General features: G+C 39.9%; 1 protein-coding gene across 3 annotated transcripts in view; it reads right to left on the bottom strand.

The window, feature by feature from the left end:
• Positions 1–24,947, bottom strand: part of TTC39C (tetratricopeptide repeat domain 39C) — a 46,549-nt gene that overhangs the window by 17,351 nt on the left and 4,251 nt on the right. For all 3 annotated transcript variants that reach the window (XM_023742074.1, XM_023742075.1, XM_023742073.1), the window contains exons 3-4: positions 5,116–5,209; positions 1,752–1,859 (exon numbers count right to left, since the gene is read on the bottom strand). In XM_023742074.1, coding sequence (XP_023597842.1) covers positions 1,752–1,859; positions 5,116–5,209 — 202 coding nt within the window. The remainder of the gene's footprint in view (positions 1–1,751; positions 1,860–5,115; positions 5,210–24,947) is intronic.

The following is a 24,947-nucleotide window of genomic DNA, read 5'->3' as shown; positions in this document are numbered from 1 at the left end:
CATAAAAGAGAGAAGTGAGCAGAGACACATGGGAACCTCATACCACCAAGAAAGCAGTGCTGGGAGCAGAGCGCGTCCTTTGGACCTGAGGTTCCTGCATAGAGAAGCTCCCAGACCAAAGGAAGACTGATGACATGGACTTTCCTCCAGAGCCGATGGAGAAAGCGTTCCCCTGGAGCTGATGCCCTGAATTTGGACTTGCAGCTTACTGGACTGTGAGAGAATAAATTTCTCTTTATAAAGCCATCCACTTGTGGTATTTCTGTTGGAGCAGCACCAGATGACTGAGACAGCTTGCAAGCCTTATCTCAGAGAAATAAAGGGGAAAAAAAGGCAAAAGTTTACAAAACTAACACATCCAGGAAGCACCGCCTAATAGAATGTTCAACCTACACAACAATGAGGCTCCAACTCTGGTCTGCTAAGCTTAATACATTTCAAAAGGGACCCACCTTGATGCTAAACGCATTAGAACTGGAATAACACCTTACCTCTGAGGTCCAGAGGCATAAAAAGTGGCTGGTATACCATTTATGCCAATGGTAACAAAAGAGATAAGGAGGTATTTAAAGTAATGTTTGGATTAGCCTTGAATTACAAGGAAAAGAATTGTTTAAATGGTTGCATAAGGAAAGTTCGTTGTTAGTAGATACATTACTTCACACATCTGAAAAGGTTTATGTACAACTTGCTTAAAAGGGAGAAAATGTATAACCACTTGGGTTTCTTCAGTTGCACATCTCTACAATTCTAAACCACCCTAGCACAGTACATACCTCAGGGCGCAGACAACCCTCTTGTCCACCAGGTGGCAGCACGTCTTTAACTATCTCCTCATAAAAACAAAACAAAAATCCCTTGCCGTAGATCACAGCAACCCTACAGGACAGAGTAGAATTGCCCCAAGAGTTTCCAAGGCTGTAATCTTCACAGAAGCAAACTGCCACATCTTTCTCCCACGAAGTGGCTGATGGGTTCAAACTACTCACCTACTGGTTAGCAGCCGAGTGCTTTAACCACTATACCACCAGGGATCCTGGATCTCCTCATACAAGAGTAAAAAGCAACTAATTTTACAAACTACTGCTACAGTGATGTATGAGTACTGAAATACCTCATGTTCTGCAAAATCACACTGTAAATATAACAATGCCTCAGAAGAAAGGCCTGGCGATCTACTTCCAAAAAATCAGCCACTGAAACCCTATAGAGTACAGTTGTACTCTGACACAATTGGGGTTCCATGAGTCAGAATGGACTCAAAGGCAACTGCTTACTACGTAAAACAAGGTGGGGGCAGACTACTCGAAACCTATGTGCATCTTTGTAACCAGGGCACTAACAATCCAAATAAAAATATTAACACAATTTAAAAGATACACTAAATTCTTAAAATTTCTTTAAATTCCTAATTAAAAAAAAAAATCACAGGAAGTAAAGGAAGTAGGTAAGGGTAGGTTGAGGCTGTTTAGGACAAAAACGGGAGAACCTCACAACAAGCATTTCTTTCTCAGTAGCATATAACCAAAGCAGGCCCAGGAGGGGAAGGTGGGCAATGGGGCATGGTGTACAGAACTGAGTTTCTCGGAGTTCAGCTGGGTGAGTGAACGCTGTATGCAGCTGCTATGTAGCTGGCAGAACAAAACATTCATGGGCTGGGGAAAACTGTGTCACCCCTCTCCTCTCTACCAAGGGCAAGCGACCTAGCTCATAATACAGAAATGCGGCAGTGCAGACCACGGTCGACTTACCTGCAGTTAAATAGGCGTAATAGCACTGCGACCATCTGGACTCGTTTTTTAGCCTCTCAAAGGAATCAAACGCATCCTTGAAGTTCAGCTCGATCATGCTGCACCAACCTAAGGAAGGCAGACTTTAGCGTATTACCATAAAGTCGTCAGCTTTTGATCCCGTTGAAGCTACCAATCTCTGATACTGCTATCTTTCTCTTTGAGTGTTCTATGTAAACGACCTGAACACTTAAAAAATTATTTTTTCACCTTAAGGAACTGGAGTGTTTGTCTTACTCAAAACTTCATACTTTCATTGTGAAGTTGTGAATAAGACAAGCATTTCTTATTTCACAACTGACTAAGCAGTATAGTAGAGAGTGGTTTAAAGATTTCTAGGAAAATACTCCACCTTGCCTCACACAATTGAGAGATTAGCCTAAGTACGTGTAGTATTTCTCCAAGAGAAGGTACGGGCTCAGAAAAAGAAGTGGAAGCAACGCCATGAGGTTATGTACATAGTGACTAACTAAAAATGTCTTATTCATTATTCTTATTAATTCACAAATCTTTATATGAGAGGTAGAGAGCAAGCCAGTCAGAAATTAATACTTGCCCACCCTGGCCTCTGCAAACTGGCAGGGGAGCTGAGAAAGAATCCCATGTTCCCTGGACCCAAACATGGTTTTTTACTGCTGTAAAGAATAGCAGTAACTGACGTGACAGGAATTTTAATCCTCTTGTTAACAGCAGTACACTCATTGCCATTGAGTTGATTCTGACTCATAGAGACCCTATAGGACAGGGTAGAACTGCCTCATAGGGTTTCCAAGGCTGTAATCTTTACAGAAGCAGACTGCCACATTCTTCTACCATGAAGCAGCTGGTGGGTTCGAACCGCTGACCTTTAAGTTAGCAGCCGAGCGATTAATCACTGACCCACAGGGCTCCTGTTAACAGCGGTAGCTACCATCCATTGAGCCCCAACTGTGTGCTAAGCACTGTGCTAGCACTTTATATACTCCTCTCTAACCCTTACTTGGAACCCTGGTGGCGCAGTGGTTGAGAGCTACAGCTGCTAACCAAAAGGTCAGAAGTTTGAATCCACCAGCTGCACCTTGGAAACCCTACGGGGCACTCCACTGTGTCCTATAGGGTCACTGTGAGTCGGAATCGACTTGACAGCAACGAGTTTTTTTTTTCTTTTTTAACCTTTACTACAGGAGCCCTGGTGGTGCAGTGGTTAAGCACTCAGCTGCTAACCGAAAGGTTGGCAGTTTGATCCCACCAACTTTCCATGGGAGAAAGATGTGGTAGTCTGCTTCCATAAAGATTACAGTCTAGGAAACCCTGTGGGGCAGTTCCACTCTGTCCTAAGGGGTCGTTATGAGTCAGAATTGACTCAACCACAATGGGTAACCCTTACTACCACCTTGCAAAGGTGGGTGATGGGATCCTTATCTCACCAATAAGAACACCTAAAGCATCAAGGGGTTTTGTGACTTGCTCAAGACCACACAGCTAAGAGGGAAGAACTGCAGACAGAAAGCCGAAGTTCTGTCCTTTATACACTACTGCCTCCATAAAAAGAAAATTCTCATATCAGATGTGTCAATAAATACTTGTATGATCTTGGAGGTGCCATTTAAACTATGGGGGGAAAATTCACATTTCCAGAAAATTCAGTGTCTAATTCTATGGGATATGATATGAAAGTGGCATTTTGGGGGTAAAAATTTGGGCTAATTATTTTCATTCTACAGTAGACATCAGGATATAGATATCCTCTAATAGATATGAGATTTGAATTAGATGCAAAATAGAGGTGGAAGGCAGCATGGAATTTTAATAGGAAATCCGAATTCTGATTTTACTATTTCTTGTCTGATTTAACCTTCCTAATGCCTGGGTGTTGGGTTAGATGATTTCTAAGCTTCTTTCAGCTCTAACATTCTATACTGTCATAGACTTTGAAATGGTGTACCAAAAAAAAAAGGCTACCAAAGCTAGGTTTTTTATTCAAGTCCTCTGAAACACATTTCATTCTACATTATAGCCACTAAACAGAACACCAGCAGAGTTTAAATTACAAACAAATACATATTCCCTTGGATGATACTTCAACTCTTCTCCCTAAGTCATCATGGAGGTTTAAAACATAATTCAAGAACACAATTATGCCCACGGCAGGTGAAGCAAGTGGCAGACATCTTAGGGTTCTGACCTAACAGATGCCAGTCACCTCCCTACACTCTCTCCATTTCTTCCCTGCTGTCCCTCTGCAGAGAGCTTTTTGGATTCCAATTTCCCTTTGGGTTCCCATCACTATCATCATTTCTCCTCACTCTACTCCTTGTCCATTTCCTTTCTACGTGCTACATGATGTGACCTCATAGTATTAAGCTTAAAACATATGAACTCCTTATTTAAAAAAATTTTTTTTTTTGTTTCAAGTCCAAAGTTCTCAGCATAATGAAGCAACTGTTACCTAAAAAAACAAACAAACCAATCCATTGCCGTTGAGTCGATTCCGACTCAAAGCGACCCTGCACGACAGAGTAGAACTACCCCATAGGGTTTCCAAGGAGCCGCTGGTGGATTCAAACTGCCGACCTTTTGGTTAGAGGCTGAACTCTTTAACCACTGCGTCACCAGGGCTCCATGTTACCTAAAAGGATTATGGAATTACTAACGCAATGAGATTGGAGAATTGTAGAGAAGTCAGCAAAAGACTCACAGCGACAACTTTGGAGAAGGAGGGGGAAAATCTCAGATAAATAAGTACTTCAAAGTCTGCTTATAAATTTATCTCTAGTGGGAGAGAAGCAGAAGGAAGCAGCGAACATTTCTGGAGTGCCTTCTGTTTTCCAGGCCCTCACCAGATGCTCTGTACAATGTTATTTCATCTAAACCTCCCAATTGCCACAGGGGGAGGCAACTTAACTCCAGTGGCAACAATGTGGCTCAGAGGGCTTAAGAAGCTTGTCCAAGGTTTCAGACCTACTGATGGAAGAGCTTGCATTGGAAGGCACCCGCCTAACTCTCCTATATCATATTTTTATTCTTAGGTAAACACTGGTAAACAAATAGTTTTGAATTTGAACGTGCAGTCCAATAAGGTATTTATAAATGGTTATTAGTCAACTCATTTAACATTACCTATTATCCTAAAATCAAACTGTTATAAAGAACATAATATTTTAAAGTAGTAATTAGAATCAGAATGATAAGTATCATTACATATGCTATGATAATAGTCATTCTTGTATAAGGCAGCAAGTGTTTTACAAAGACATAAATTGAATAGCATTAATAATGAAAAATTGCACAAGCAAGCATTGATACTATTTCAGAACAAGAAGCTGGACAGACATTTCATATTTACCAATTTCATACAGACACACATGTTGAATTTCTCTCTGATCTACTGCAAGTTCCAAAGCAGAGTGGAAAGAAGTCAAGGCACTGTTGATTTGACACTAAGGAAAAAAATGAAAGCAGAGTTACTGGCTAGGATCTGTCATTAACCTTACAATCATGATAATTCAACACTGTCTTTTTCCTTGTTATCTGAAACAGAAAAGCATGACTCCTTACAATACCATAGCCTCCCTTCTGCTAGGACAGCAGGTTCCAGCTGAGGCAAGAACTCAGAGCCACCTTCTCCTACCACACTCTTTATATTTCCACAATAGAACTTGTTATACTATAATTGCTTGCTAATCTAGCTCCCTGTTAGCAGACAAGTTCTAAAAGGGCAGGGACTACATTTCCTCCTTCTTTGTATACCTACCCTGGCAAAATACCTGGCACAGAAAGATTCTCAATCAGTTCTGAGTGAATGAAGGAAGGCATTCCCAGTTAGCCCAGTCCTCGCTGGTCTCTCTGATGTGACCCACTCACTCTCTACACCATGCAATTTATAGTTTGGTTTTTTAACTCAGAATACTGTTCTCCAATTGCTTCTGATCATCAAATCTCCTCTGTCAACAATTCTGAAATTCTCTGAGGATCCAGATTACATTTTCGACTTTTGCTTTTATCTAATGCTGTCAAGAACCCAACAGACTCTCAAATGTCTGTTCTACTTATTCCTGATTAAATACATTTAGTTTTTTCTTCCACTAAAAATCTCTTTCAAAGTCTGCCAACCTGGTAACACAAGTACTTGGGAAGAGAACCTAAAAAGTATCCCCAGGATAAAAAGGGTTAGATTAAATCCTAGCTAAGGCACTGATCCACCACCCATCTGTCAGTTTGTCATACTGTGAGGGCTTGCATGTTGCTGTGATGCCAGAAGCTATGCCACCAGTATTTCAAACCCCAGCAGGGTCACCCATGGTAGACAGGTTTCAGCAGAGGTTCCAGACTAAGACTAGGAAGAAAGGCCTGGTGATCTACTTCACAAAATCAGCCAATGAAAACCCTATGAATCACAACAGAATATTGTCTGATATAGTGCTGGAAGACGAGTTCACTAGGTTGGAAGGCATTCAAAATACACAGTGGCAGTAACAACAGACTCGAACAGACCAACATGGAGAAGATAATGAGGACCGGACACCATTTTGTTCTGTTGTACATGGGGTCACCATGAGTCGGTGTTGACTCCACAGCAACTAACAACTAGAACAACAACAAGGCATTGGTAGATATTAAATATCATGTATGAATAATAAATATAAATCCTAAATGCCCCAGAGACTAGAGAGGCTCCTCACCATGATGCCTGTCTAGGAGCGTTCCTTTCTTGCTGCCCAGCTGGGGCCTGAGCAGCTCTCCCTGCCCATACACTCAGGCTTAGGCTTTTCCTTCCATCCTTCCTCTCTGTGCTTCCCCGTGTTTCCCTCTGCTGCTCCTCAGTCACTCCCTCCCCAGTGCTCCTGACTGCCTCTTCCTTCCACAGTCAGCCAGGCGCCACACAAAGGGTCACAGAAGAGAAGCTACAGACAGCTCTGAGGAACCAGCTCCACCCCTTCCTCAGCTTCTTTAGCCTCACCCGCTCTCTGCAGGAAGCTCTGGAACACAAATGTACTCCTGAGTCAGCAAGGTCATCTCAGAACAGTCTGTGACTCAGGGGCTTTGTAAGCCAAATGACTCATTAACCAAAGCCAAGGCTAGATCAATACCTGTCCATGCCCCAAAGCGACACTCCACTCTCTGTTGTCAGGGAGGTTCCAGCTGTAGCACTGGATACTTTATCACCACCCATGAAAGCTGATCAGGCAGCCACAGGAGCTACATCTCACCATATCACTAATTCCTGTTCTCAAGCAGCTTAAAACTGAGCTGGAGGAACTGCACAGGAATGGGAAACACGCCCACAACTCTGAAGCCATTTACACTGGTTGTAAGTACACAGCCAAAATACCAAAGGGGATATTATCACTCAATCAATATTTTATGAAGAGTGTGTGTACAGATCTGGACACTCATTCCAACCCATCTCTGACTTTTCCCTCTCTGTATCAACAGTCTTCTTCCTGCATCATAAACAAACTTGACTTAGCACATTTACACAGAAACCTCAACCTTAGGGGTTCTGCTGTGCACACATCTGCCCGTTTGCTAAGTTAATGGCCCTCAGTTACCATATTCTGAATGGGTCATGCCCAGTGAGCTGTCCCCAGCTGCAAGTTCAGTGCAGGACAGATCAATACCACACTGCCCTTCAGTAAACATTTACTGGGCAACCACTACCTGCCAGGGATGGTGCTAGTCAAAACAAAGCTTTGAATCCAAGTTAAAAAAAAAGAAACCAAGAAGCAATATTTGGATCAATACTGTTTCTTCTTTTTTTTTTTTAAACTGCTTCAAATACTCTAAGAAAGGCATGCATTAGTTTCATTTTCAGATGTAGAAGCTGAAGGTCAAAGAGGTTAAACAACTTGCTCAAGGTCAACATGCTAACAATTGACTAGGATTCAAACTCTGCTGATTGCCTCCAAAGGGTGTTATCACCAGGGAAGGGTGCATGTATATCGAAGGCCGAATAAAGACCGCCAAAGATATCAGGTCTTAATCCCTAGAATCTGTAAATATTACCTTATTTGGAAAAAGATTCTTTGTAGATGTGATTAAATTAAGTATTCTGAGATGGGGAGATCATCCTGGATTTTGCAGGTGGGCCTTAAATGCAACCGCATGTATCCACAGACAGGCGGAAAAGGCAATGACCGAAGACTGCAGAGACTGCAGTGATGGGACCACAAGCCAAGGAATGCCAACAGCTACTAGAAGCTGCAAGAGGCAAGGAATGTATTATCCCCCAGAGCTGCAAGAGGCAAGGAATGTATTATCCCCCAGAGCCTCTGGAGGGAGCCCTGCCCTGCTGACACCTTGATTTCAGCCCAGTGAACTGATTTCGGATTTCCAGCCTCCAGAATTTTGAGAGAATAAATTTTCACTGTTTTAAGCCACCAGTTTTGGGGTAATTTGTTACATAGTCCTAGGAAATTAATACAGTACATTTCTTTAAAAATTAAATGGTGATGAAATTACCATGTTTTTTCTGTTACCCAGCACTGTAATAGAACTTGAAAGTACTGAGACCGTATACTGGAGTTTAATGACAAGAGTGAGCACAACCACAAAATTAATTCTAGTACTATCCTGATCACTCACTGAGGAATACAATGACTAGCCATTAAAATAGTGGAAATATATTTTCCTTTTTCATCAAAATAATTTAAAATAAAAAATGATCTGTGGGAGTTTTTATGATTATAAAATAAAATATCCAGAAACAAGCAAAAAAAGAAGAATGATCTCCATTTAATACTCTAGTCACAGTTTAACCTTTAAACACATACACATACCCTGGCATGAAGAGAATTTGGAAATGGACTACTATAAAAAAGCCACTAAGTGAAGCGTTAGACATTACAGTGTAGGCTTTTGTCTCGAAAAACTGACTTGCTGTGTTGCAAAATCACTTGAAGCCTGTTTTCTCGCTTGTAAAATGAGGAAAAATGTTGGCTAGCTTTATCTACTCCCAAAGCAAGCCATGAAGAACAAAAAGCCTGAGACTTTTCCATATTAAATGTCGCCCTTTGTAGGGGGAAGTGGGGAGGGGGTATTGCTTAATGGGCACTGAGTTTCTGTTAAGGGTGATGAAAAATTTGGAAACAGTGGTGATGGTTGCACAACACGGGGAATGTAATTAATCTCAGTGAACTGTATGTGTAAACATGGTTGAAATGGCAATGTTCTGTTTATATATATAGAGAGAGAGACAGAGTCCTGGTGGTGCAATGGTTAAGAGCTTGGCTGCTAACCAAAAGGTCAGCAGTGAGAATCCACCAGCCACTCCTTGAAAACACTGTGGGGCAGTTCTACTCTGTCCAATAGTTGCTGTGAGTCGGAATCGATTCCACGGCAACAGATATATATATAAATGTATATGTATCACCATAATTAAAAAAAATTTTAAACGATGAAAAAATGGAGCTCTTTGAAAGGAAACATTATCTGGAGCCATTGCCTCTACGCTACAGAGATAGCACGTTTCTCCACTCATCCAGGACTTCTTTTCTGTCCTTTAGCCAAATGCATGGTTTCCTTCTGGTAGGCTGAACATGGTTCTTGATAGGTTCATTCTAGGCATTTCATAATATTTGCGGCAACTGTAAGAGGTAAAAGGGGCTTGTTTCTCCATTCTATTCTCCAAGTGTTGCTGGTGCACAGGAAAACTTTTGGTGTTTGCAAGTTGATTTTATATTTGTTAGTTTATCATAGTCATGAGTTTTCATGGTTTTTTGGTTTGTTTTCATTTTTCTCCTGGATTTCTAGGGAGACAGTCAAATCATTTGCAAATAATGACAGCTTTGTCTCATCCTTTGCAATACACATTCTTGTTAATTGGCTAGGACCACCAGTTAAAATACTGAATAGCAGCAATCATAGCAGGCACCCTTGCTTTATTCCCATCTTTAATGATGCTGTGTCTAATGTTTCACCATTAAATATGGTTTACTGCAGGTGTTTAGTGGATGCCATTTTTACCAAATAAAGAAATTTCCTTCTATTTCTAATTTGCTAAAAGTTACCTTGGTTTTTGAAAATATGGACTAGGCAGTACATTTTATTAAGGAACATTTGGGTATCTATTGATGGGATTATGTGGTTTTATGAATTCCTTTCCTAAACACAGGGAATCATGAAAGGATCCCTGGTGGCGCAGTGGTTAAAGCAATCCACTGCTAACCAAAAGGCTCTGCTGGAGAAAGATGTGGCAGTCTGCTTCCGTAGAGATTTACAGCCTTGGAAACCCTATGCGGTCCTATGAGTCAGAACTGACTTGACAGCAATGGGTATGAATTCCTTTCCTAACAGGGAAAAATAGGAACACATTTCCTGAGACTGAACCACTCTTGCCTTTTTGGAATAAACCCTAAAAAAAATCAAACCCATTACCACTGAGTTGATTCTGACTCATGGTGACCACATGTGTTACAGAGTAAAACTGCTCCATAGAGTTGTCTTGGCTGTACTCTTTACAGAAGCAGACTGCCAGGACTTTCTTCTGTGGCACTGCTGGGTGGGTCTGAACCATCAACCTTTAGGTTAGTAGTCAAGTGCAAATCATTTGTGCCACCCAGGATCCTACAAGATTATAATGTGGCACTTAAAAATACATTGTTGGATTTGATTTGCTAATATTTATTTAGAATTTCTATATTCAGAATGAGATTGACCTACAGTTTTCTGCTCAAGTGCTCTCCTTGAAGAGTTTTAGTATCACAGTAATGCCAGACTTGTAGAACGAGTTGAAAACACTTTTGTATTTTTCTGTGCTCTGGAACTACGTAAATAATTAGTTCACTTTAAAGTCACATCTTTCAATTGAATACTTAATTTATAATTTTTAAATCACCATAATTTAAATTTTTTCTTAATGGGCACAGAGTGTAGCAAATAATATTAAATTTGCATCAACAGCATCAAATTTCAGAGCTAATTTATAACCAACACCATTTTATGCCTTAGGAAATAATTTGTCTTCTTTAAACTCTCGGGGGGATGTTGAAATAAATGAACTCATATAAATAAAATGATCTTCAGAAAGGTACCTTGTCTTTAAAATTAGGTGCACATCAGTATACACTATTAATTGCTCTGGGAAATGAATCACAGCATTGTTTCCATCATTCAGAGCACACACTTGAAGTGAGTGGCAATTAAGCTTCTCACAAAATGTTGCAGACCCCCCAGGAGAAACTCCAGATTTTATCTAGCAGGCGTAATTAAGATCTGTAAGTTAAGATCCCACCACAAATATACAAGTATATACTCTTGCCTAAAACCCAAACAAACACGTGTACGTTCTTTGGACTGACAGGGACGAAGAAAAATGAAACGTAACATGAAGGGATGGAGTGACTACAAGTAACATTTTCTACCCGATTTAAAAAATGAAGGTTTTCCTTATTATTTCTGCATTAATATATTTTTAAAGCCCTTTAGAAAGTAAAGACCTCAAATTACAACTAAGAAGACACAAGAGCACTAATTAAACAATTAGTTTTCAGATTCAGCACATGAAGCCTGGGGTCTATAACGGTTACAGTCTGCTCTAGTTAAAGAAGTCCACTAGTAATGCCACACTGGGAGAAGTCACTAAATTCAGCTACCCAACAAAAGGTCCCCCTTCTAGAGCTGCGAAAGAAGTGGAAACGGAAACAAGGCAAAGCTCTTTTGGGGGCTTGGCCCAGACTACAGTGCCAAAGGGACATCAAGTTCCAGACGCCCCTGAATCTATAACGTAAGACTTTGCTTCTGAAGCAAGCAATTTCCTTTCGTACTGCCTCCAAACTGTATTTAATGTTAAATGACCAAAATAGTTCACAAACAAAAAGGTCTGAGGAGCCAGACTACCAGCATTAAAATAATGTTTGAATAACCCAGTTCTGCTGGGCCAAATGCTCAAGAAGAGATAAGTATCACAGCGGCAAACTGAAGAACCCAAAAGTCCCTGTTGACTCAGCTGCTGGGGAAGGCTGTCCCGTGTCCATAGCTCTCACGTGCATTTGCTTTTGAGAATATTCAATCCTATTAGATAAATGAGTTTGTAGTTTGTAGAACATAGACAAAATCTTTTAAGGTGGTTTAAGTAGCTGATAAACAAAAGGTTTGTTAAATATAGGCAAAATTCATGGGATTATTTTTTTGCATTTTTTTCCCTCAGGGCTTTTTATTTTTTTTTTTAATTGTGCTCTAAGTGAAAGTTTACAGTTAAGTTACTTTCTCATACAAAAATTTATACACACAATGTTATGTGACCCTAGTTGCTCTTCCTATACTGTGACAGCACACTCCTCCTTTCTGCCCCGGATTTCCCACGTCCATTCAACCAGCGCCTGTCCCTTTTGGTTCACGGGATTTTTAAAGAATAAAATAAATACTCAGCAAGTAGAGTGTATGGGTATGTGAATGTGTGTGTGTGTGTGTTAAACCGAAGAACAAAGAACCAAGAGATACCTAATATCCATGAGGCACCTGGCTATTAGCTTTGGTTTAGTCCCGTTGTGCTGACTTCTCCTGTAATGTGTGTTGTCCTTCTCTTCACCTAAGATAATTCTTGTCTACTATCTAGTTCGTGAACTTCCAGAAAAAGACAGACTAGGAAGAAAGGCCTGGCAATCTACTTCCAAAAATCAGCCAGAGAAAACCTTATGAATCACAACAGAACACTGTCTGACTCACTTGCTTTGGACACATTATTTGGAACACTCAATTGCCAGAAAAACACATCATGTCTGGTGAAGCAGAGGGCTAGTGAGGGTGAGGGAGACCCTCAGTGAAATGGATTGTCACAATAGCTGCAATGGTGGACTTGAACATGTCAGCAATTGTGAGGATGATGTAGGACTGGGGCAGCATTTCGTGCTATTGTGCATAAGGTCTCAATGAGTTGGAGGTGACTTAATGGCAGCCAGATATCTATCTATAAATTTTTGACATAAGGAGTCCTCTAGAGAGCATTATAAATAACCATCTAGAAGGTATAGCTGTCCAACTCGTAATTACAGTCAATACTCTGGTATCTAGCAAAGTGTAAACAGTAGTTATTTCTGGAATGCAAAGTTTGTGTCTGCTCCTTGATGCACTTTTGTATTTTACCGTGTTCTCAAATTAAGATGTATCCTTTAAACAAAACAAGTTAGCGGGAAATGTACATTCTGATGCTGGCCATGAAGAAGCTAAGTAAACAGTTTGTAAAGAATGCTGCCTTAACAAGCTAATCTGATCTCAACACTGTCATCATAAAAGCTAACACATGTGGCCCTCTTAACCACACGTCTGTTAAGATGGCAAACACTCTTTGTGGAGCAGCTCCTTCAATCTGCGCACTATGCTGAAGGACTCACAACTGTCAGAGGTGGAGCCACTGAATTCGAATCTCGTCAGTCTGACTCCAGAGCCAACACTGCTGACCTCCATGTTCTACTGCCTCCTCATTTTACACCCGGTCTCCCTTCCTCTCAGGTCCTACCTCCTGTGTCTCCACTGCCCCAGCCTTCCCCCACCCACCCACAATAGTCACTCATTCACTTGGCACTCTCCTTGTATTGCTTTGTGCTATTACCTTCTTGTGCATTCATGTTGCTATCTTCACGATTAGACTGTAAGTTTCTTGTGGGCGGGGACTTTTTCTATTTTTCTTGGCACCACACAGACGGCCTTTCTCATCAAAGGCAACAAATACCTGTTTTTATGTTTCTCAGGGACTGGCCATGTCTGCATCTGCTCACATGTCTGCCTCCCCGCAGTCCTGATCTCCACTATGCGCGAACTCTACCGTTTTCACCTGTAGGGTCATTGCCACAGCAGGGCCATTATTCTTCGCTAACCAAAGCCAGGCACTTACTCGGAGTGCCACACGCTCATATGCCTGCCAAGATTATTACCTCACTTCATCCTTACAGCAAAACTCTGCCATAGGTACTTCTACGGTCCCTGTTTCACTGAGGAGGAAAGTATGGTTTAAAGAGATGAAGCAATTAAAAAATGGGCAAAGGACTTACTTGAACAGACATTTTTTCAAAGAAGATATACAAATAGCCAATAAGCACGAGAAGGTGCTTAACGTCATTAGTCACCATGGAAATGCAAGTCAATACCACAGTGAGATACCACTTCGCACCCACCAGAATGGCTAGGATCAAAAAATGGAAAATAACAAATTTTGGCGAGAATGTGGAGAAATTGGAATCCTCATGCATTGCCAGTGGGAATGTAAAATGGTGCAGCCACTGTCGAAAAGTCTGGTGGTTCCTCAAAAAGTTAAGCATAGAAAATTACCACATGTCCCAGCAATCCCAATCCTAGGTATACACGCCAAAGAATTAAAAACAGCATCTCAAACACACACTTGTACGTCAATGTTCATTGCAGCATTATTCACAATAGTCAAAAGGTGTAAACATCCCAAATGTCCATCAACAGACGAATGGATTAACAATATGTGGTACATACCAGTACATACAATAGAATATTATTTAGCTGTAAAAAGCAATGAAGTCCTGATACACACTATGACATGGATGAACCTCGAAAACACTGTGTAAGTGAAAGGAGTCAAACACAAAAAGACAAATATTACATGATTCCGTTTATATAAAATATCTAGAATAGGCAAATGCATAGAGAAAGAAAGTAGATTAGAGGTTACCAGGGGATGGTGGGTGGAGGGGATGGGCAGTTATTGCTTAATGGGTACAGAGTTTCTGTTTAGGGTGATGAAAACATTTTGGAAATTGATAATGGTGATAGTTCCACAACAATGCAAGTATAATTAATGCCACTGAATTGTACACCTAAAAATGGCAAACTTTAACATATATTTTACCACCAAAAAACTAAACTTTAAAAAAAAGTGATTTAAAAAAAAAAAAGAGCGAGATTAAGGATTTCACCCAGGGTCACTCAGCCGGAAAGAGGAGGAGCCAGGCCTGAGTCCTGCAGCTGACTTCTGTCAGTAGCTTGAGCGCTCAACCACACACTACTGTCAGGCAGAGGACAAGTGCCACAGATGGCAAGTAAGGGGCATCAGAGTAGGTAGGTTTCACCACACAGTTGACCCAATGACATTAATAAGATTAAGATTAATTATAATTAATTATAGCATAAGACAAAAGAGACATGAAATAATACCAAATTTTTAGCCCCCTCTCCCCAAACACTGTCAAGTAAAATAAATGAAGAAATGCAGGCAGAATTTCAATAAATACAATCAAATCCCTAAACCAAAACCCAAACACTTCACAATTCTAATAAGACAAATACCTCATGATGAAGTTAATAAGAAAACAATGAAACAAGCTAAATTAATGAAAACTAGAAATAAAATGAAATTAAAAAAGGAATTGATAAAAAATTGAATCTCTTTATACAAACCAACAGTATAATTCAAAAGCCTAGTCATAAAAGTAAGAACATACTAATTAATACAATCAAAAATAATATCAGATTTTTATATAGCTGGAAATAGTATTTAGTTTTATGTTTAAAAAGTAATAAGTGAAAACAGAAAAACTATAATACTAAAATGGATATAACAATAAGTAAATATTACATATTAAATCATTATAGAAGAAATAAGGGAAGTTATTAAAGAACTGACTTCAAAAGTGTACTTAACAGCAATGAATTATAGGAGAGTGCTTTCAAATCCTTACTGATGGTTTAATTACTTTAAGTGACTTGCTTCTCCAAAATGTAAAAAAGATATTCTACTGATCAACTCATTTCTAAAAAGAAATCAAGTTTATTTCTAAAGCCTAGTAAGAACAAGCCCTCCTGAATATTTATATTTACATATATTCATGTTTAAATGTGTATATATGCACATATGAGTATATTTAAATATATTTACATGTTTGTGTAAGTATTTACATATTTATGTAAATATACACATATTTAAATATGTGTTTAATTCATTAGCAAATAAAAGCAGAGGATGTACTAGCAAGAATGTCGGATTAGAAAAGAAGGTCTCAATTCCAGTTTCTCCTTATTCCAAAATAACTGTGTATACCTGCACATACTTATCTTACCTGGACCCCCGTTTACTATACAGAGAACAGATGTTTGCAAAAAAAAGTACAAAGTCTTAATAGGAGAAATAACGGGTGACATGGCTAAAGGAAGAAATAGCCTCAGTAATGAGTAAGAAATATTATAAATATAATGTCAAAATTTCCCTATAATATACAGAACCTGATAAACTGAGAGCTAAATACATGTAAAGAACAAGTGGATAAAAATACTAATTAGCATATATTTTTAAAGGCAATAACGATGTATTTGTTCTTTTCAAGATATATTATAAAATTACAATTATCAAAATTATGCAACAGTAATTTAAAAACTGATACATGTGTGTGTATGTGTGCGTGTGCGTGTATCTGATATATAAAGACATTTCAAAACTAGAGTCCATCTTTTAAAGAATTTAATTCAATAACAGGAAAACACTCTTGAATCAAAAGTGTTAATATCCCAGAATTACACTTAAGGATCAGCATGAAATCACATCCACATCTCAGACATGCAAAGAAGTATGAGAATACAATAAGTAGGACAGGTTTTGAGGAGCACTGGTGGCACGGTGGTTAAAGCACTCAGTTGCCAATCAAAAGGTCAGTAGTTTGAACCCACACACTGCTCGCGGGAGAAAGATGTGGCAATCTGTAAAGATTACAGCCTTGGAAACCTATGGAGCAGTTCTACTCTGTCCTAGACAGCCACTATGAGTCAGAACGGACTTGACAGCAGTGGGTTTTTTAAGACAGTTTTTAAAACATCAATTTTACAATCTAAAAGAAAATAGTCTATGCACTTCAGTTTGGGAAGGAAGATGAACTTTATTTCTGAAGAAATGAAGTCTCTTGTAACAATAAATGTTTATATGTTTGAATGTTCAAAATTTACTCAATAAAACATAATGATAATTCTCAAAATGAAAGTAATCGAATAGGGAAAATAATGATAAACCTAACTAAAGACTGTATTATACATTTAGATTTTGGAATATGTATAAGGAAAATATTTCTTGTTTAAAAGTCATCAAACTTGATTGAATCAACAGTTTATTTCCAAAGGGAAAAAAGATATATAGTCATATAGAAAATACACATTCTCAGTAATACTTTTTAAAAACATCTTTATTGAGATATAATTCCTGTATCATAAAAGTCATACATTTAAAGTGTACAATTCAATGGTTTTCAGTATATTCACAGAGTTGCACAACCATCAGCATAAAGTTTAGAATATTTTCATCATCTGACAAATTCCATATCCATTAGCAGTCACCCCACACTCTCCTCCACCCACTCCTACCCCAAACAAGCAATAATCTGTTCTCTGCCTCTACAGATTTGCCTATTGTATAGATTTTATATAAATGAAATCATACAATTATGGTCTTTTGCGACTGGCTTCTTTCACTTAGCATATTTTCAAGATTCATCCATGCTGTGGCATCAATCAGTACTTCAGTCCTTTTTATGGCTGAATAATATTTCATTGTATGGATATGCCATGCTTTGTTTATCCATTCATCAGTTGATGGACATTTAAATTGTTTCCACTTTTTGGCTATATGAATAATAATATGGACACATGTTTTCATTTCTCTTGGGTATTTCCCAGGAGTGGACTGGCTGGGTCACATGATAACACCAAGTTCAACTTTTTCGGAACTGCCAAAACTGCGCCATTTTACATTCCCACCAGCAAATAAATAAGGGTTCCATTTTCTCCACTTCCTCTCCAACACTTGGTACTGTCTGTCTTTTTGATTACAGCCATCCTAGTGTGTGTGAAATAGTATCTAACTATCATTTTGATTTGCATTTCCTCAATGACTTATGATGTTGGGCATCTTTTCACTTACTTATTGACCATTTGCATGTCTTTGGAGAAATGTCTATTCAGATCTTTTGCCCATTGTTTAATTGGGCTATTTGTCTTTTTGAGTTGTAAGATTCCTTTACATATTCTGGATACAAGTCCCTTATTACATATATAATTTGCAAATATTTTCTTCCACTCTATAAACTATCTTTTCAATTTTTTGATGGTGCCAAGTGTTCAGTTTTGATGTAGTCCTATTTCTCTATTTTTTCTTTTATAGTTTGTGCTTTTGGTGCCATAGCTAAGAAGTCATTGACCTACCAGAGAGTTTTATAGTTTTAACTCTTACATTTGGGTCTGTGATTCATTTTGAGTTAATTTTTGTGTATGCTGTGCAGTAGGGCTCCAACTTCACTGTTTGCATGTGGATATCCAGTTGTCCCATCACCATTTGTTGCAAGGACAGTATTTGCCACTGAATTGTCTCGGCACGCTTGGCATATGTCTAGTGATCATAAGCGTAAAGGTTTATTTCTTGACTTTCAACTCTATGTCATTGATCTACCTGCCTATTCTTATGCTAGTACCACACTTGTGTTGATTTTGGTAGCTTTGTAGTAAGTATTAAAATGGGGAGGTGTGAGTCTTCCAACCTTGTTCTTCCTAAACAAGATAGTTTTGCTTACTCTTGATCCCTTGAGTTCCCCTATGAATTTTAGGATCAGTCTGTCAACTGCTGCAAAAAAAAACAATCTACGATTTTGATAGGGATTGCAATGAATCTGTAGGTCAGTTTGGGGAGTACGCCATCTCAACAATATTAAGCCTCTGATACATGAACATAGAGTGTCTTCAGTAACATTTGGAGAACTATCTTTATATTACGTTAATTTGCACACATATAGAAATATAAGTAACAAAACTATAAGGAGGAACATTGCTGCTGATACCATGCACAAAAATAATAAATAATTATACTCTGACCTTGGGATTCAGAGGAGGACATGGAATGAGGGATATCATTGCTGATGTTGGATGGATCTTGGCTGAAAGCAGAGAATACCAGAAAGATGTCTACCTGTGTTTTATTGACTACGCAAAGGCATTCAACTGTGTGGACCGTAACAAATTATGGATAACACTGTGAAGAATGGGAATTCTAGAACACTTAATTGCGCTCATGAGGAACCTGTACACAGACCAAGAGGCAGTCATTCAAACAAAACAAGGGGATACTGCACGGTTTAAAATCAAGAATGTGTGTGTAAGGGTTGTATCCTTTCACCATACTTATTCAATCTGTATGCTGAGCAAATAATCTAAGAAGCTGGCATTAGGATTGGAGGGAGACTCATTAACAGCCTGCTGTATGCAAAACACAACCTTGCTTGATGAAAGCAAAGAGGATTTGAAGCACTTACTGATGAAGATCAAAGACTATAGCCTTTAGTATGATTACACTTCAACATAATAAAACAAAAATCCTCACAACTGGACTAATAAGCAACATCATGATAAACAGAGGAAATACTGAAGTTGTCAAGGATTTCATTTTACTTGGTTCCACAATCAATGCCCATGAAAGCAGCAGTCAAGAAATCAAAGGTCGTATTGCATTGGGCAAATCTGCTGCAAAAGATCTCTTTCAAATGTTAAAAAGCAAGATGTCACCTTGAGGATGAAAGTGCATCTGACCAAAGCCATGGTGTTTTCAATCACCTCATATGTACGCAAAATCTGAACAAATAAGGAATACAAAGAACTGATGCCTCTGAATTATGGTGTTGGCAAAGAATACTGAATATACCATGGACGGCCAAAAGAACAAACAAATCTGTCTTGGAAGAAGTACAGCCAATGCCTCTTAGAAGCAAGGATGGCGAGGCTTTGTCTCATGTACTTTGTACATGTTATCAAGAGTGACCAGTCCCTTGAGAAGGCCATCATGTTTGTTAAAGTAAGGGTCAGCAAAAGAGAGGAAGACCCTCAACAAAATGGAGAGACACAGTGGCTACAACAACGGGCTCAGGCACAGAACAACTGTGAGGGTGGCGCGCGACTGAGACTTTGTTTCGTTCTGTTGTACATATGGTCTCTACGAGTTGGAACCAACTCGGTGGCACCTAACAACAACATTTCTTCAGTATAATCTCTCCTCATATAATAAGAGCCACAGGGCTGTTCATACTGTCTGATTCTAACAATGGCACCACTGGAGTTATACCCTAAGGAAATAAGAAAAAAATACGAAGATATTTTTGTAGTACTTGTTATCACAACGAGATACTGAGAAATAATGGGGAAACAAAAACAGTTAAATATCCTAACACAATTTCTCAACAACAGGGAAATATCCTATTATTAACACAATGGAAATCTAAACATTCTGTGTACCAGTGATTTATAAAAACTATGTTAGTACACGTAGACATTAGATTTGTAAACAAAACTGCATAAAGCCTCCTATGTGTATATTAAAGACAAAATAATTTAAAGTAAAATGAATTAGAATTTAATTATCACTGGGTTGTTACTTTTATCTTATTGTGTTAGGTGCCGTCCAGTCAGTTCAGACTCATAGCAAACCTATGTACAACAGAACAAAACACTGCCTGGTCCTGCACCATCCTCACAGTTATTGCTATGTTTGAGCCCATTGTTGCAGCCACTGTGTCAATCAATCTCATTGATGGTCTTCCTCTTTTTCGCTGACCCTCTACTGTACCAAGCATGATGTCCTTCTCCAGGGAATGATCTCTCCTGATAACATGTCCAAAGTACATGAGACGAAGTCTCACCATCCTCATCTCTAAGGGGCATTCTAGCTGTACTTCTTCCAAGACAGATTTGTTCATTCTTCTGGCAGTCCATGGTATAGTCAATATTTGCCAACACCATAATTCAAAGGCATCAATTCTTCTTCAGGCTTCCTTATTCACTGTCCAGCTTTCACGTGCATATGAGGTGATTGAAAATACCATGGCTTTGGTCAGGCACACCTTAGTCCTCAAAGTGACATCTTTGCTTCTTAACACTTTAAAGAGGTCTTTTGCAGCAGATATGCCCAATGCAATGCGTCTTTTGATTTACTGACTGTTGCTTCCATGGGTGTTGATTACGGCTCCCAGTAAAACGAAATCCTTGACAACGTCAATGTTTTCTCTGTTTATCACGATGTTGTTTATTAGTCCATTTGTGAGGATTTTTGGTTTTTTATGTTGAAGTGTAATCCATACTGAAGGCTGTAGTCTTTGATTTTCATCAGTAAGTGCTTCAAGTCCTCTTTGCTTTCAGCAAGCAAGGGTGTGTCATCTGCCTATAGCAGGTTGTTAATGAGTCTCCCTCCAATTCTGATGCTATGTTCTTCATATAGTCCAGCTTCTCAGATTATATGTATAAAGCTGCTTAACTTCTTAAAATAAACTATTATATAGGTATTTTAAAATGAGAGGACCTCCTTGTCACCTGTTGCACAAAGAAGCACACACTATTAAAACCCCTCTTACTTATAAGCAGTTCAGCACTAATGCTGCTGAGTAGCAGAAATGGTTTAGCAATATTGCTATCAAGGACACCTAACAATAGGCTACGCATTTCACTTCTACCCTTAGGACTATGGCTATGCAGGCAAGGGAAGCTCATCCTCTTATGCACACTTAATGAGCTTAGGGATATAAATCAATATTAACCTTCTACTTGCTTTTCAGCTCAACAGCTTGTAAAGATACGGTTAAAGAATAACAAATGAGTTTTAATTATTAGCAATCTGGGTTACTGTCTTCTTCTCATTCCAGTGAACAGAGTCATTAAACCACACAGTATGAACTTATCTAGTTGGAGAGAGAAGATAAATACACCCTCTGGTCTCCCCTACACCAGATTAAATCAATCTCTCATTTTGTGTACTACTAAGAATAAATGGCCACCCTATGCCTCGATGCCCGAGGTAATGAAGAGAACCACGTAGGAGGGAGGCAGAGAAGACAACAATTAACAGAACTTGAGAGAATGATTTCTCTTCCTGTGTTGCCTTTTTCCTGAGCCTATAAATAACAACATTACATCATGCTGACAGGGCAAGCTGTTCAAATACAGAAGGCAGGCTTGTCCTTCGGCAGATGCAAAGAAATGCTGCTGCAAGTGGCTCCAATAATGTCAGCATAGCCCAGGGGTGGAGAGCAGCAGAAGCTCGGGCCCCCTCTGCATTTGGCACTTCCACACGGGCCCCTACTCTTAACAGACCCTTGCAGGCCCTCCTCTCGTTGGTCTCTATCTGCTAAATTAATCACCGACGAGACTGACGTTCACATTTCTGTCCCTCCCACAATCAGGAAACAATGGGCTAAAGAGTGACACAGACCTCCACCTTGTTCTGGGCAGCATGCATGAAAAATGTAGTCTTACCCTAATAAAAGTACAGAGAGAAAGCGTTAAAACAAATTTTTTAAAGGTACCTCTCAATGTTGAAGAGGATCTGAAACAATGGGTGGAAAGTAGGTCCAGAGACAGACGCACGCATGCTGGGGTGGAAGGGTGAACACTGGTCACACAAAACACCGCAGAGCAATAGGAAATAGGGATAAGGACCCCTAGCCTCCAGAAAGGAACAGGACACCAGGGTGACAGGAGTGCAGTAAAGTCAAGATCAACCATCAAAGCAGCCCCTGCAGACACTGTCCACAGGAATAGAAGCCACATCCTGTCACTGTGCCTTCCTGAACGGGCAGAAAGTAGCGGGAGGGAAGCACAAATAGACAGCAGAGCCAGCAGCGAGAGGTTGTATTTATTTCAGATAAAAACAAGTAAATTAGGCAGCTTCAAATGAAGTTAAAATTATATAATAAGGCTTCCAGAAGTAAACCCGAAAACCAAAACCGAATGCTGTCAAGTCGATTCCAACTCATAGCAACCCTATAGGACACAGTAGAACTCCCCCATAGGATTTCTAAGGAGCAGCTGGTGGATTTGAACTGTTGACCTTTTGGTTAGCAGTCGAGCTCTTAATCATTGTGCCACCAGGGCTCCACTCCAGAAGCAAGGACCATATATATCTTATCATGTCAAATGATAGAAGGTACTTGTCTTTACAGAAACGTGAATTACTTGATTCTTGACAGACTGAAGCAGTGAATATATCTGGGCCAATACATCAGAGCTGCAAATACGGCAACAGACCAACATGCTATCTTTATGTAGGTCTGTGTGTGTGTGTGTGTGTGTGTGTGTGTCTGTATGTGTATATATATGAACTTATGCAGTTGGAGAATGAAGATAAATACACCCTCCAGTCTCCCCTACACCAGATTCAATTAATCAGTCTCTCATATATCACACGTACACATGATAGAGGCCTCTGGGTGGCATAAGCGGTTTGCCATTGGCTACTAACCTAAAGGTTGGTGGTTCGAACCCACCCAGCAGCACCACTGAAAGAAAGAAAGGCCTGGCGATCTGCTTCCATAAAGATTAGAGCCAAGGAAATCCTATGGAGCATTTCTACTCTGCAACACATGGGGTCGCCGTGAGTCGGAATCGACTCAATGGCCACGGGTTTACGGGTGCATATGATAGTCAGTTCTCATTATTTACTCTCTGTAATGTCACTGCAGCACTGAATTAGTGAATACTGAACCACTGCTGTAGGGGAAATACAGGGTCAGGCTCCTTTGAGCCTCTGGTCATAACGATTTCACCGACGGGGCAATTCATAATCTTGTCTTATGTGTGTTTCTGCTTAAAGACACCTTATTTAGCGTATACTGTTGATCATCAGCAATGAACTCACAGTCAACAGCACTGTAACTAGGCCTGAGTGAAGCTTATCTAACTCAAGTATTTTCTCCATTAGGCACACCACAGCTTTCCAGCACCTAGGAACACTAGACAGCACTTCAGCACTACACTTGGGGGCCGTTTTAAACAGCGAAACCACCAACTAAAAGCATAAAACGTGAAAAAAGAGCAGTTGTTTACAGTGTCAGAGCTGAAACAAGAAGGCAGCGTCGCCTGGTTGACCTCGGCTGAGAACACGCTCATCGAGGGACTCGATCTTTTCGCCACTCTGTGCACAGCCGTGAATGACACAGACATGCCATGTGTGTACTAATAGGAGGTTACAAATAAATTGTAGTGAGGAGACGAATTCACAGGTGTGGAATCTGTGAGTAATGAGGATCGACACACTTCCCAGGAAAGGTTATTGAAAACATGTGCTGGGTTCAACCTCCTTGGCAACACTGCCAGATAACTAGAGGAGATTGGACAGGATAAACGTTGACCTGCAGGAAAACGTACAAGAAAGAGTCAAAAAGGCAAAGGAAAAGTGCAGGAAAATTAAAACCAATCGACACATATTGAGCTGGTCACCCTGTGTGATAACAAGCTTACACGTCAGTTTTGCAGATTCTGAGTCACTGAAGAAATCAAGTTAGTGTCATCTGATGCACCTGCCTAAATTAGAGCCCTCGGACCAGGTTCTGTGAGTGTGTTTTGATAAAGACGATCTCAAGGGGCCCTATCTCTAACCTAAATGCTCACTGAAAAGACAGAAGATTCTTTGCAAGCAAATTCATCGATTGCCTTCAGCCATGTGTGTTTTCATAAACTGAGTTGGGGCTTTAGAGGCCTTACAAAACGCCTTTGTCAAGAGCCCTATCACAGCCTCTCTGGGCAGACTTCTTCCTCTGCATGAAGGATGCCATTATCTGATACCTTCCTACACACTTGGGAAGATTAATGAAATATTGGTGTCTGGGTACTTGAGGAAAATTCCAACCATATTTCAAGTGAGCCCTAAAGTCCTTTCACCTTCTGGGCCTTTGAGAAGAGCCGAACTGAAACGTGTCACATTTTGCTCAGCATTCAGGCTACAGCTCACTAAACAAGAGCACTCACACATCTTGTTTCCTTTTTCTTAAAACCAAACACCCATTAATTAAGCAAGCCACTTCACCATGAAGGAAGGAGTGCTAACATCTACCACCTGCGCTCCACTCACAACTCTATCCTGAAAGAGACTGAACGCCTGCTAAGGGCTATAATGTTGATTGTTGTTGTCAGCTGTCATCAAGTTGGCCCTTGACTCATGGCGACCCCATGCACAACGCAATGAAACACTACCCGGTCCTCATGATGGGTTGCAAAGGAACTGTTGTGATCTACAGGGTTTTCATTGGCTGATGTTTGGAAGTAGATCACCAGGCCTTTCTTCCTAGTCCATCTTAGTCTGGAAGCTCTGCTAAAGTCCATCCAGCATCACAGCAACACACAAACACCCACTGACAGATGGTGGCTGTGCCTGAGGTGCATTGGCCAGGAATCAAACATGGAAAGTGAGAATTCTACCACTGAACCACC

The sequence above is a fragment of the Trichechus manatus genome, unplaced genomic scaffold (assembly GCF_000243295.1).
Source record: "Trichechus manatus latirostris isolate Lorelei unplaced genomic scaffold, TriManLat1.0 scaffold00199, whole genome shotgun sequence".
Lineage (NCBI taxonomy): Eukaryota > Metazoa > Chordata > Mammalia > Sirenia > Trichechidae > Trichechus > Trichechus manatus.
This window is presented reverse-complemented; position numbering and strand designations above follow the sequence as displayed.